The sequence below is a fragment of the Atractosteus spatula genome, chromosome 7, assembly GCF_055471065.1.
Source record: "Atractosteus spatula isolate fAtrSpa1 chromosome 7, fAtrSpa1.hap1, whole genome shotgun sequence".
Classification (NCBI taxonomy): Eukaryota; Metazoa; Chordata; class Actinopteri; order Semionotiformes; family Lepisosteidae; genus Atractosteus; species Atractosteus spatula.
Genome location: NC_142712.1, coordinates 62,343,452 through 62,356,095, shown reverse-complemented (window position 1 = coordinate 62,356,095; position 12,644 = coordinate 62,343,452). Strand labels below are relative to the sequence as shown.

Here is a 12,644-nt window from a genome sequence, read left to right as displayed (position 1 = left end):
CCCTGATGCCACTACCTGATGACAGGCCACAGCAACACGCAGGGCTTACTTGTGCCGCTCATCCCCATCTATCCCCAGCATTCACATCTGGTTCAATGAAACAGAGACTAAATAGCTATGAAGCAGAAGTTAAATGTTTCTTTGTTAGTATTGCTTATGCTTGTTTAATGAACAGCGCTTATGATAAGATTAAAATGCATTTCTGCTTCATAAAATACAGTGCTTTTTACCAGCTCACAGGAACTTAATAACGGCACCCAGGCAGAGTGGATGTATCGGCGCCAACTCTGAGCAACAACAGAAAATACCCCTGTCTGTGAGGAAGAAATGATGAAAGAAAAGAAGAACAAACAATAACAACATTGCGTTTTATTGGAATTCTTAATAAGCTTTGCAGAACATGTGTAATTAGAGTGTAATCCTTCAGAAGTTGCAATTGGTCTTGCTAGCCTGGCAACAGCCCGCATTAGCGCAGTCCAAACGTCAGCCAGATATTTAGCACTAATAGCTCAATCAATAAAGATCACAGCTTAGACATCTGTTGTAGTTTGTCTTTAAACCCTTTCAATGTGTGAGTCATAGTGTTTGGGTTAGTGCTGTTAAAATGATTACTTCTGTAATAAAGTGAAAATAGTATTTTTTTTCAACAAATAAAAACATTCCAGCCATTACATTACAATTAAAAATCCCTGAGCCAATTGCTGCATATAATGTTTGGAAGTTCTTTCTACAGTATATGTATATATGCTGCATTGTACATGCAGCAAATGCTATAGATTAAAGTACTTCTGCATAATACAGAACTGTGCAAATTCACACCACAACTATTGTAAATGATGTAAAATATAAGTAGCACAGACAGCTTGAGTAAAGTGTTTCACTTACTGGGACAAAATTAATCTGTTGTGGTCAATATAGTACTGGATCTGTAGACTTTGTTGCTAATGCTTTCTCAGAGCTGACCTTATATGAATATTCTGTGCTTGTTTTATTTTAACTATTGTAATGTTAACCGTAAACTTTCTAGTATTAAGACTAAAATCTTAATATTTAACCTCAGTGACTCAGAGTAACACATTATTAAAAGAACTTTGAAGTCAGGTTGAGCTTTCCTGTGCTACAGAATTTTCATAGCAGATCTAAACTGCACACATTTGGACTACCTTGAAAATACACTGTAAAGTGATACTTGAAAACAGATCAGCCATATTGTTATTGAGGAATGGAAAAATGGAACACAACACAAATGGAAAATTAAGACACTGTTAAAAATAGGCATTTCTTTCATCATAAAAATCAAATTCTATTCAGATAATTATACTGCTTTAGGAATCCATTGCGCAGTAATTATTTGTATTCCGCAGAGCTCTCAGGGGGAAGGTACTGGGTCCTGTAGGGTCCTCAGTCACAGTCCGTCATACTCGTGCTTGCAGTATCCCACGTATAGAGGTTCTGCCTGAACACCGCGCCTGACAGAGACAAGCAGCAAGAAGTTACAGCTCACCTCGCTGAGTTTTTATCTTTTACACACAGGCCCCTTCAAAGAGAAGAACAGGGACACTTAAAAATCTATCTTCCGCTGCTGTGCTCCAATCACATTCATTCCTGAAGGCCTTTTCTAATCTGAGGAAAACCCCATCTAACCTCTTGTGTTACCATCAATGTCATGTTGCAGACAAAACATATTTAGCCACAGCATGTTAGGGCAAATAGACCAGTTACAGATGCGTATTCTAATGTCCAGTTGCGTGAGGAAATCATAAAGTCACCGGAACAGCTAACCTGGTTATAGCCCAAGTCAAACAACAAGTCTGCCTACCTGAATTCTACATTGCAGAAGGCAGTATTCCTACAATGTGCTGTTCCATCACACTTCAGCACCTGAAATGTGTCCTCATCTCAAAATGCTTTTTAGGCCAATAGTGTCACAAACCCACCTTCACTAAAATCATAGAATACCAAACTTAAAATTCACAGTCAGCTGGATGATTTGTCTTATTTTTATTGTTCATTTATGTCAACTCTTTGATTGTCAAAAGTAGATATCCTAACTACTTAAGGGTCATGCCCCTTTTTTGAAAGAGTAGGGGTGTTAATCCCAATGTCCTGGCTAAATTCTACCTTGGTCTTCACAATCCAGTCGTCCTAAATTTCCTCTTTTCAATCAACGAAGCAACGTCTCACTTCGCCAGCTTATCTGCTGTTTAATGGAGCTGTTGCACAGAATGACAGCTGCACGTCACCTCCAATCTGTGAAGCACTCTGGGATACTTTAAGGTGAAAAGCACTGCACAGTTGCAAATAAATAATTCATCAGACTTCTTAATTTATTTGCACAATTAGCGTTGTGACTAAATCATGTTTCATAATATGCTCCCATGATCTGACACACTAGCGTTTGAGTGCTTGCTTAACGTGACAGAAGCGCGTGTAGCATCCTGCAGCCACGGCTCCCACAGATCATGTGGTGCTTCACCGTACCTGAGCAGCCTGCAGCGGAACTCTGCCAGTCTGGGGTAGGCAGCACCTGCACTGGAGGTCTGGGTTTCATCGCTCCACAGCCTCTCTGCCACTGCTGAAGCTCTGGGCCTGCACAAAGAGAAGGGGCAGGGATACCGTGTGTAAGCCACAACACAACCTTGAGGTCGGCACCCAATAACTGATAACTTCAAGTGCTGACAGAATAATGATAGACTGATAGTTTGACTGTAGGCTAATGTGGACCATAAAGTAATAATTTTTTAAAAGTAACAAATACTTTGGGCTGTAGTTAGTAGTTTTTATTCTCCAGTGCAGTAGGCCACCCCTGCAACTCAGAACAGGCAGCCCACTGAATCTCAGCAGGAGTGAGTCCCGTCAGTACCTCGATGGGAGACTCCTGGGAAAAACTAAGGTTGCTGCTGGAAGAGGTATTGGTGGGATCAGTAGGGGGCGCTCAACCTGAACTATAGTGATGGGGAAAATATATTGTAAAAGAGGCAATTGACTCTCTGTGGTCAATAAAAATCCCAGGTTGTTTCTTGAAAAGAGTAGGGGTGCTACTCTGGTGCCCTGGCCAAATTTCCCATTGGCCTTGAAAAGTTTATTCCATGCAGAAAAGAGAAGAAAAGAGAAAGTTTCGGCTGTGGAGCCTTCTTCGGGTGGTAAAAGTCCGTCTTACCAAAGTCGAGGACTGAGGTTGGTGGCATCAACATACTCCCCCCACATGCAGGCTTCTCCTCCCATCACCAGTTTCTTCTGTTCAGGGGTTCCTGTGAGCACAGACAAGCACTGCGGGTGAGGCTGCTTGCTCTGCACTCATCCCCTCACCTCTCAGTAACAACCCATTACTATGACACTGCACAGCACAAGGCATAACCGCGGGACGCCACTAGAGGGCACTTCCGCCAAAAAATGACAAAAGGCTCACTCAGCTGTATCATATGATAGGCAGTCAGCAGAAAAGTACATATTAAAGCGCTGTTCAGTCCCCTTGTGTGCATGCTTTGTAACAGACAACAGTAAAAGGGATGAGTGATCACACAAATGAACGTCATGCTGACAACTGGCAAAAAAGCATGATTACGACACAATGAACATTAAGCCTTGAGAACAATGGGCTTAGGTGCTAATGTTGCAATGCTAAGTTAACCAATACTATAATTATAAGTAATGGTACTATAATTATGTTGAATAGGATATACATATATACCATTTAAAACTGTCTTTAAATTAAAATCAACTATAAATATTTTTATTTCTATATTCTCTTACACCTATCACAATCAGGAAAGGTTACCATAAAAAAAAACTTCAAGATTATCAATCCTCAGTCATTTTCTTTTTCAAGAGAAGGATGCTGCAACCTATCTTAATAAATTCCAGCAACACACATAATAACTGAATCTGGGAAGGCAAGTCATTGGTCCTCCAGCAAGAAAATCCCCATTCAAGCCACTGAGAATCCCCACATACTGTGGGGCCGACATTCACAGTGCGGCCAGTGCTCACACTGAAGGACGGAGCCCCTCTGAGAGAAGGTGGGGTAGAACGAGGAACAGAGCTGCACACACCGGCAAAGATCAGAGGCTGGACTTCATACGCGGCTTGCCAGTCCTGGCCATAGTGAATGACATTGAGGTACCAAGGACTGGAGAGCAAGACTTTGAGGCCCTTTGCCGTGATGGAGCTCATCTCATGGAGGTACTGTGCTGTATCACCCTTCCACACGTGCACGACCGTGTCCTTGGGCACCTGGTTGGGAGGAGACAGAGCAGGGGGAATGGTCTTTTCTTCAGGATTAATGCCTAAACAGTAACAAAGACTCATCTACAAGTGAAAAGACACATCTCTAGGGAATATTCTATCACATCCTGCATTTGCAGCATCCTTAACTGTACACGCACTTAATAATATCTAACTCTTCACCAAGTAACTTTTTAAAACTAATCTGCTGCGATAATACCAGAAAAAGAGGTCGACTTTTTAGCGGAATTACCACCTGAGATGTCAACCGGGAGTGAACTTAGCAGAAAGGCTGGAGAGTAACGGCTAGGGGGCTCTGCAAAGGAAAAGTTCATGAGCCCTGATCCCAAGTATCTCGAGGAGGAGGTGCTGGATGTGTGTTTTAAATACAGCAGTGGCAGGAGCCTTTTGTCACTGTGAAGGTTGTGTTGCCACCTGGTGGTGAGGAAAAGGCGACTCCGCTGTAAAGATCTTTCACTCAATCCACCGCAATGACGTCACTGCATGCCAGGGCCTGACCCTTGAATGCCAGCGGCCGGACGGTGTAATACCAGGCCCAGTCCTGGCTGGGACCAGCAGAGTCCAGGTACCAGGGGGATGCCAGGATGGCACGGAGCCCAGCTCTAGTGACCCTACGCTGCTCGCAGTGATAGCAGCCACCCTTCCACACCTCCACCACAGACAGAGGGCTCAGCTGAAACAGACAGTACCTTTACATGCACAACGCCTCCTTTCTGAACGATGAGTTCACCTGCGAGGGGAATTTAGTGCTCCACGGTTGTAAACGGTGCAAACGGTTTTGCATGCACAGAAGAACTGAAAGTAACATACTGAAAAAAGAGTCACACTTTGTTGCAAAGATAAACAATAACGACCCCATGTGGATCAGCAGGGGACAGACCATGTGCTTGTGACTCTGGAGGACTGAGGAAACCCTGTATGACTTTGAAAAGCAAACTTAAACCAGCTTCTTACTTTCACATTGTTGTCAAACACCTCCTGCCAAACAATCGAGTTCTTCTTCAGTCCTGAAGTGATGTTCACCAGCCTGGAACACACACAGCAATTCTGAGCACAGAACGAGTCCCAGACTCTCAACTCCGCCCCATCAATGGCTTCAAGGCTAGTGATGTGCAGGTGAGACACGAGATGGCCATCGGAATACAATTAAATAAGAACTGGTTTCCTTTCTAAATGTTTCTACTGTCAGATGTCATTGGCCAGTGGAAGTGAATATATGAATTCTAAAGTGAAACACAAAGCTATGACCAGGTGAATCACCTCAGAGTGTCACAAGACTCGCAACAGATGTCCTAGGATTTTCTCTTTACTTACTTTTCAATGTAATACGATTCCAGTTTTCTGTAGTCAGTTCCAAATCCCATCTTTGCCATAAAATTCCGAATGTCTGGATTAGAATGCCTGCAAAACGACAGGGTATACACAAACAGCATTTCTCTTAAAAATGTGTTAGGTGCAACAAAAATATAAAAGCTCCATAGACTTTTTCTTAAAATTTAATTTTTCGTACTTAGTAGGTGTTAGACATCTTAGTAGATAATTCTTAAACTCCCATACATAAATATTTCTAACGTAACGTTTCCTAGCGTTTGATAGAGGGCATTTAGATGCAGAAGGTTGTTGTATTATTTATTATTAGTTCACTTGATGAGAACATTGCCACATATGATATGTATATTAAGAAATGGGTTAACCTGACAAGAACTAGTTTCTCTAATTACTAGCTCCAGTACTGATAAACCCTTGCAAGATCTTCTTTCACCAGCAGATGTTGTGTTACATTCATAAAACCTTTTGTTCCATTTAATCTGTTTGTTAAGGAAACTTTGTTTTTTCTGTGGCGAGATGCTTATCAGAAATGGTATTTGGTTATTACACCTGAAATAACAGGGAAACGAGCAGTAAGGCAGTGTGGAAGTTAGCCACAGCTGTGCTGTCTCACAGCTCTTGGCTCCTGGGTTTGAATCTCTAGTGACACACCCTCTGTGTGGAGCTTACACGTTTCCTACGCATTTTGAATTTTCTCCCAAATTCTAAAGATGTGCTGTTTAGGTTATAAAGTATGTCTAAATGATGCCTGTGTGCTTGCATGTGCGTGTGTGTGACACCCTGTCATCCTCTGGGATGGATTCTGGGTTGCTGCAGCCCTTGCAGGCATGAATAATGGAACATAGAACCCCCTATGACAGCACATAGCAAGTGATACCAGAATACTTGCCTCTTCTCCAGTGTTAACGGTGCATAACTTTCCTTGAGCTGTGTCTTCACAGACTAATGCAGATCGGTACCCATACCTGACTGCTGTCTTGTTTGCCATGAAACAAACCGTAACGTACCAGCAAGTGAAGTCTACTTCGTCCCCTCCCAGGTGGATGTAAGAGTCTGGAAAGACAACGCTGACTTCCTTAAAGAGGGTGCTCATGAACTGGTAGCTGGAGTTAAGCGCTGGGTTCACTGGGCCAAAACTCCCTGAGGGAACCGACCCCTTATAGCAAGGGGTGAGCAAGCCCAGCTGTCCTGGGAGTGGACAAGCAGAGGAAAAAATATATTAGTGGGTCCAAAATCAATCCATTCTTTTACACGCAAGAGTCAGAAAACAGTGGTCGATGTTATAAAAACTTGTGACTACTCCTGAGAATGTATCAGAACTAATCATATAGAAGGAAAAAAAAAAAAGTACTGTTGCCTGGTTTCTCCATAAAGAAAAACAAAACAAGTTGTGAGGATGGTAAGAGTCTACACTACAACCACATTTTGAGGCTTAGCTGTGGGTTCCATGCCTTACTTAATCACAGACATTATAGATCTGAACATCAGGGTCAGCTTCATCAGATGGTCTCAGGTTGCACAAAATCCATTTGAACTCAGAAATCTGGGAATTCTCTGACATTCTCTGAGCCGGATTGAGAAAAGGAGGATATGAAAATCCTGCCCTGTTTCCGTCTTCCACCTTGCTGAATCACTGCCTCATGCCGAGTCCTTCCTACCCTCACAGGCAGCAGCACATGCAGCCAGTCTGCCCAGTACAGTACCTTTGCCCCAGGACTGGGTGTGTCCCGGGGTGTCGAATTCGGGGACCACCCGGATCCCCCGCAGACGGGCGTGCTCAATCACCCTCTTCACATCCGTCACAGTGTAGATGTGAGTCTGGGGGTGGTAGGCGCCCTGAACGACAATGAGCGAAAAAAAGAGAACCATCAGAACCCTTGAGAGGTTTAATGATCAGGGGTTCAGTCCTCAATGCTCGAGGATTCGGTGTTTTGAAGCACTCTAATAGATATTAGCAGCCACAACTATTCATTTCCTTATCTGCAAGTGCTTGCAAAAGTTTATTCAACACTTCTGGGCAATGCGTTGCAAAAAAATTCCAGAATTACAAAATATTTACATAGTAATTATTAAATACAAATTTACTTCCTCAAAATTCCAATTATATTATTTGCACCTGCAATGTACTTCATGTCTGATTTTTTCACTGCATGCAATATAAATTTGTAAATATGCAATTTGTTTTGAACTAACCACAATAATTGTGTAGCTGAAAAGTCTGGTAAAATTAATGACAATGATTACACAGAACCTATGTGTAATAACAAGGAAATCACATGTATGTACACATGTAATTATCAATATCTGTGTGCTGAATGTAATATGTTGCCCAATTACCCAAATTAGTACCAGCAGCCATATCACCCTGTAACTCGCATCTGGCAGCCCACTGAAGCTCAGCAGGTGTGAGCCTGGTCAGTATCTGGATGGGAGACCTCCTGGGAAAAACTAAGGCTGCTGCTGGAAGAAGTTTTAGTGGGGCCAGCAGGGGGCAATCACGCTGCAGTCTGTGTGGGTCCTAATGCCCCAGTATGGTGATGGGGACACTGTACTGTAAAAAGGCACTCTCCTTCGGTTGAGATGTAAAACCGAGGTCCTGACTCTCTGTGGTCATTTAAAATCCAAGGGTGTTTTTTTTTTAATTGTAGGGGTGTTATCCTAGCGTCCTGGCCAAATTTCCCATGGGCCTTTACCAATCATGGCCTCCTAATAATCCCCATCTCTGAACTGGCTTCATCACTCTGCTCTCCTCCCCACTGAGAGCTGGTGTGTGGGGAGCGTTCTGGCGCACTATGGCTGCTGTCGCATCATCCAGGTGGGGCTGCACACTGGTGGTGGTGGAGGGGAGTCCCCATTACCTGTAAAGCACTTTGAGTGGAGTGTCCAGAAAAAATGTTAATTAGCAAAACCCATGAGGATTCAGTTCAGTAACTCAGGGCTGAGCAAGGCAGGAAAAGAGAAGACACTGCATAGCTCACAGAGACACTGTGGACCAGGATGGCCCAGCTACATGGTTCGTTCATTTCTACTTCCACGCAGTGCCTTTAGACAGGCAGGGTCCTGCAGTCGGACGTGGCAGAATGGCCTGCTGGATTTACCTTGTTGCTCAGCTCAGGAAATGTGGGGCTCTGATATGGAAAGGAGGGGTCATCCACAATGTGCCAGTGGAAAACATTGAACTTGCTATAGGCCATAGCGTCCTGTGGAGGGAAGAAACAGGGGAGAGGAACACTGTAACTCTTATACAGCTGACAGCTGTAAATATGATCCAGCTATCGTCTTATACCAGGTATGTACATATTTTACAACATACTTCTTTATACTTCAGTGCTACAGATGACCTGTGTAGACATCCACTGAGCAGACATGGTTTGGATTATATTAAAAAGTAACTCTCTTATTTCCAAACTCATGCACACGTTCATTCCAGCCTCTATACATGCATGCCCTTCAGCAGCACCTCCCCTGAGAGTGCTCTGGCCTTACCAGTGTCTTCAGGATGGCGCTGAGAGGTAGGTAGTGCCTAGACGTGTCCAGTAAGACTCCCCGGTACTGGAATCTAGGGGAGTCCTGAACCTCTGTCTTGTTCACATAATACTGAGAGAGACAAGGGTCTGCAATTAGAACTTAAAATTCCTAGTATATATATTAACCTGCAAGGCAGACTGCATCTATTAAGAATTAAAAATTTTACTCTTAAGCACTGCAATTAATTAGAAGCATAGTTCCAGCGAATCCCAAAATGCTAACCCAAATCATATAAACCAATACTTATTTGGAGGAACCTACTTCTTCCACGATGTCTCTTGAGTGATGTATATTAGCTGATGGCTTGTGTTGCTACTCTACCAGTGCCTCTGTGCCTCTTATCACAGTTCTAATGTGTTCTACACATTTAAAAGGATATAACAGCATCAACGCCTGGGCCATGCTTAAGGCAGTACTTACAGTGTTATAATCATCCTGGTAAACAAGCTGACTGAATGTTTCCAAACCTTATGAAAAAAATAACAGGAAATATGGATATTAAACATTTAAAATTGGTATTTTGGAGGTAATTCAGATTTCAACTGCACAGTTTTTAAGAAGGCAATGCTATAAATCAAACATGGATTTTTCAGTCAAAAAAAGGCGCTGACATTAAAACGGTCCACACTACAGCCTCGTTCAAAGTTGGTTATCAAGCAGGTTTGGACGTCAAACAGATGAGTACCTCTGAGTGCTCCCCACACTGAGTCTGCAATCAGCAAACCTTGGCCATCAGCCACAGTCAGGTTGTCTGAAATACAGAAGAACAAGCATGCATTATACTAAGGTGTATTTTTGGAAAACTGTGCTTTGTACTTATTCATCATTACTGGATTTATTACAGGTTAGCAGGGGCATGTGGGGTGAGATGAGACCTCTCTTGACAACTGCTTCAGTTTTACTGATGCAAATGGCAGTACAGCCGTCTAAACTGAGCTGAACCTGCAGACAAACAGTAGGAAGAAGCCTTTCCAAGAGGATGTGGACTTGTCTGCAAACTCACAGTTCTCTTTTGAATCCAAGTCAGGGTAGCCATCACATCCAGGTTCCTTCACGGTCACCACTAAGCCAGTGGGAGGCGCTGTTCCAAAACGGTGCCCACCATAGGAAGAGACTTTGTGTTTCTCTGTTCCTGGGATCACAGCACAGAAAAAAAAGAGTGTCTTCAAGACGGAGCAAAAAGGTTTGTGTTAAGTGTGCTCTCCAAGACACACAGGCCTCTAACACTGCCAGCCTTGCCTTCTATCTGATAACCACATAATGCAACTGATGATGAAACTACATTGTCATGAACGTTTGAGCAATACATACAAGATAAAATCTTTCTTCTAATTTCAAGTGCTTGTGTTTTTCCATTAGCCCGAGCTTCCCAGAGGTACATTATAAAGCAATTCAACAGAATCATCTTCATTTTCACACTTACATATTTATTTGACTCTGATTTTTCTATAATACACCGGTATTTGGGCATTTTTATTACAACAGTTGATAACATTGCTAACAGCTAACAGAAGGGTGTTTAGTTGGAAGGATTAGCTTAGCTGTTCTGCATTGCACACACAGCAGTAGGTTAAATTATCTACTGTATACATAAAAAGGCAGAAAATGAAAGCAGTTAATGCCAATTTTAAGGGACATTTTCCAGTTTTCAGATTTTTATAACTAATTTTTTCATCAATTATTATAATAATTATTATATTAACTATATGAGTTATTATATTTCTTACAGTTCTATAAACTGTTGCTAAAAACAAAAAGAAAATTATTTTAACATCTTAAAAATGCTCTTCACAAAAAAAAAGAACTATGCAATGTTACCTCTATGGACACAAAGAGGAAACATACCTTTTAAATGATAACACAGTTCCCTAACGCTGAGACAACTGTAATTTAAGCGTGTGACCTGATCAAATTCCGAATACACGACGTAAGAGGCCGGTGTTCCCAAACGAATAGCGAACCGCGCGAACATTAAATATTTCTAAAATAAGGGGTTTTCATTATATAGTTACAATGCCTACAATAGATCTTTCTTTGCTCACATAATATACAATTTCGAATATTTCTCGCAAACGTCCGTGCAAAGTAACTTACTTCCTTGTTCGCTAGACTCACAAACGCATTAATGAATGCCCACAATGTAACGTGCTTCTTCAACATTACCTGCTCGTACATTTGCGTAACCCGTAAACGTAAGGCTGAAGTATCTCTTGAAAGCCACGTCCAGAATCTCACACCCCTGCTGCACCGCCGACTCTGTGCCGTACTGAAATGTGAATTCTTGAGGTCTGAGCAGGTATCGCACTTCGGACTGGACCACTTTCTGGGGCATCGGCCACACTCCCTGAGCCTCTGGCACACACCGCAGTAGCAGAAGGAGGACGCACGACAGCCACAACGAGCCGCCGGAGGAGGAAATCTTTCTGTGCGAGGAGACCGGCGGGACGTGCCGGAGCGACTCGTGTGTTTTGCGGAAAGGGCCAATGGAGACGCTGCCGGTAGACCCCGATGGACGCCGAAACCGAGCCATGGTGGATATGGTGAAGATACGGCTTTGGATAAAATAATGTCTACCTAGCGCATCTGCCCACAGCTCTCGGGATACTAAACACGAGCCGCCGCCGTCGGCAGCCTTCAAACAGGTTTCCTAGTCATATGACAGATCCACAGAGCGTGCGGTACGAGCAAGCACGTGACGGCTGCGTCGCGCTTGCAGACGCGTGGACTCGGATTCTGCACAAACCACCCGTGGGCGTGACGCGTGCGGTCTCACACTGCAACTCCGGCCACAGACTTTCACACTCTTTCTGAGGCTGTACATTTGTGGGGGGGCAGACTAACTGAATTCGGAAGCCTCCCTTTTTTAAAAAAAATCCTACTTGACAGATATTGGAAGGCACAGAATACACCCCCCCTCCTCCCCCCCACAAAACAAAATATTTACATGTCTCTTTCCAGATTATTTCCAGCTATGACGGCGGAGAGCGAAGAGACTGTAGACCGTCAAGGTATTTTGGCATGATGGTGAATGGGAATAATAAACTCTGCATGTGATGACTAAACCCACCGGGTGATGTACACTATCTTTTTTTCTTTTGCGGAGTGATGACCCAAACAAGAATTCCCGTCATGTAGGGGTTAACACCGAGGGGCTACTTTTGTTTGGAGGCCCCATTTTTTTTTTTAAAAAGGATACGCGTGAAGTGCAAAATAAAATCACACTTGAGTATATTTTTAATCCCGACTCTTGTATGCAGTGTAGTGTTAATTACATCGAATAAAATCCTCTAACCAGATCAGAAAATCATGATTTTTTTTGTCCAAAATCGTGGAGATATTTTGTACTGTCTCGTGCATGCGTGCTGTGACAATGCAGGTGTATTTTTAATTTTTATAAGTTCCAAAATGTTCCATGAAAAACGGATGTCGAATGATGAGCAAATGACACTTCACGTCAAAAACAGTCTGTACAACAAAGCACGGGCTATTGTAATAACGTACATCATCATAAAACTGGTATAAAATGTCGTATGACATACAGC

General features: G+C 42.9%; 1 protein-coding gene across 2 annotated transcripts; it reads right to left on the bottom strand.

Annotated features, from left to right (window-relative positions):
- Nucleotides 1-349: 349 nt before the first annotated feature.
- Nucleotides 350-11,777, bottom strand: hexa (hexosaminidase A (alpha polypeptide)). 2 transcript variants are annotated; one of them, XM_088922356.1, is made up of 14 exons: nucleotides 11,266-11,777; nucleotides 10,106-10,234; nucleotides 9,788-9,853; nucleotides 9,523-9,569; nucleotides 9,061-9,171; nucleotides 8,673-8,774; nucleotides 7,278-7,410; nucleotides 6,582-6,762; nucleotides 5,560-5,646; nucleotides 5,200-5,272; nucleotides 4,053-4,233; nucleotides 3,161-3,251; nucleotides 2,482-2,589; nucleotides 350-1,469 (listed from the first exon to the last, which is right to left on the bottom strand). In XM_088922356.1, exons 1-14 carry the CDS (start codon nucleotides 11,630-11,632, stop codon nucleotides 1,406-1,408), a joined length of 1,740 nt encoding a protein of 579 aa, XP_088778482.1. In that variant the 5' UTR covers nucleotides 11,633-11,777; the 3' UTR covers nucleotides 350-1,405. The 2 variants fall into 2 exon arrangements, with proteins under 2 accessions (XP_088778482.1, XP_088778483.1); XM_088922357.1 differs by having other exon boundaries at nucleotides 6,582-6,627.
- Between the last annotated feature and the right edge of the window lie 867 nt (nucleotides 11,778-12,644).

Excerpts from the sequence above, each read along its gene's own strand:
- hexa (XM_088922356.1), bottom strand. The coding sequence starts at position 11,632 with ATGGCTCGGTTTCGGCGTCCATCGGGGTCTACCGGCAGCGTCTCCATT. Across the intron at positions 9,172-9,522 it reads ACCAGGATGATTATAACACT|TATTATGTGAACAAGACAGA; the intron begins GTAAGTACTGCC and ends TGTCTCTCTCAG. Across the intron at positions 7,411-8,672 it reads TTCCTGAGCTGAGCAACAAG|GGCGCCTACCACCCCCAGAC; the intron begins GTAAATCCAGCA and ends ATTGTCGTTCAG.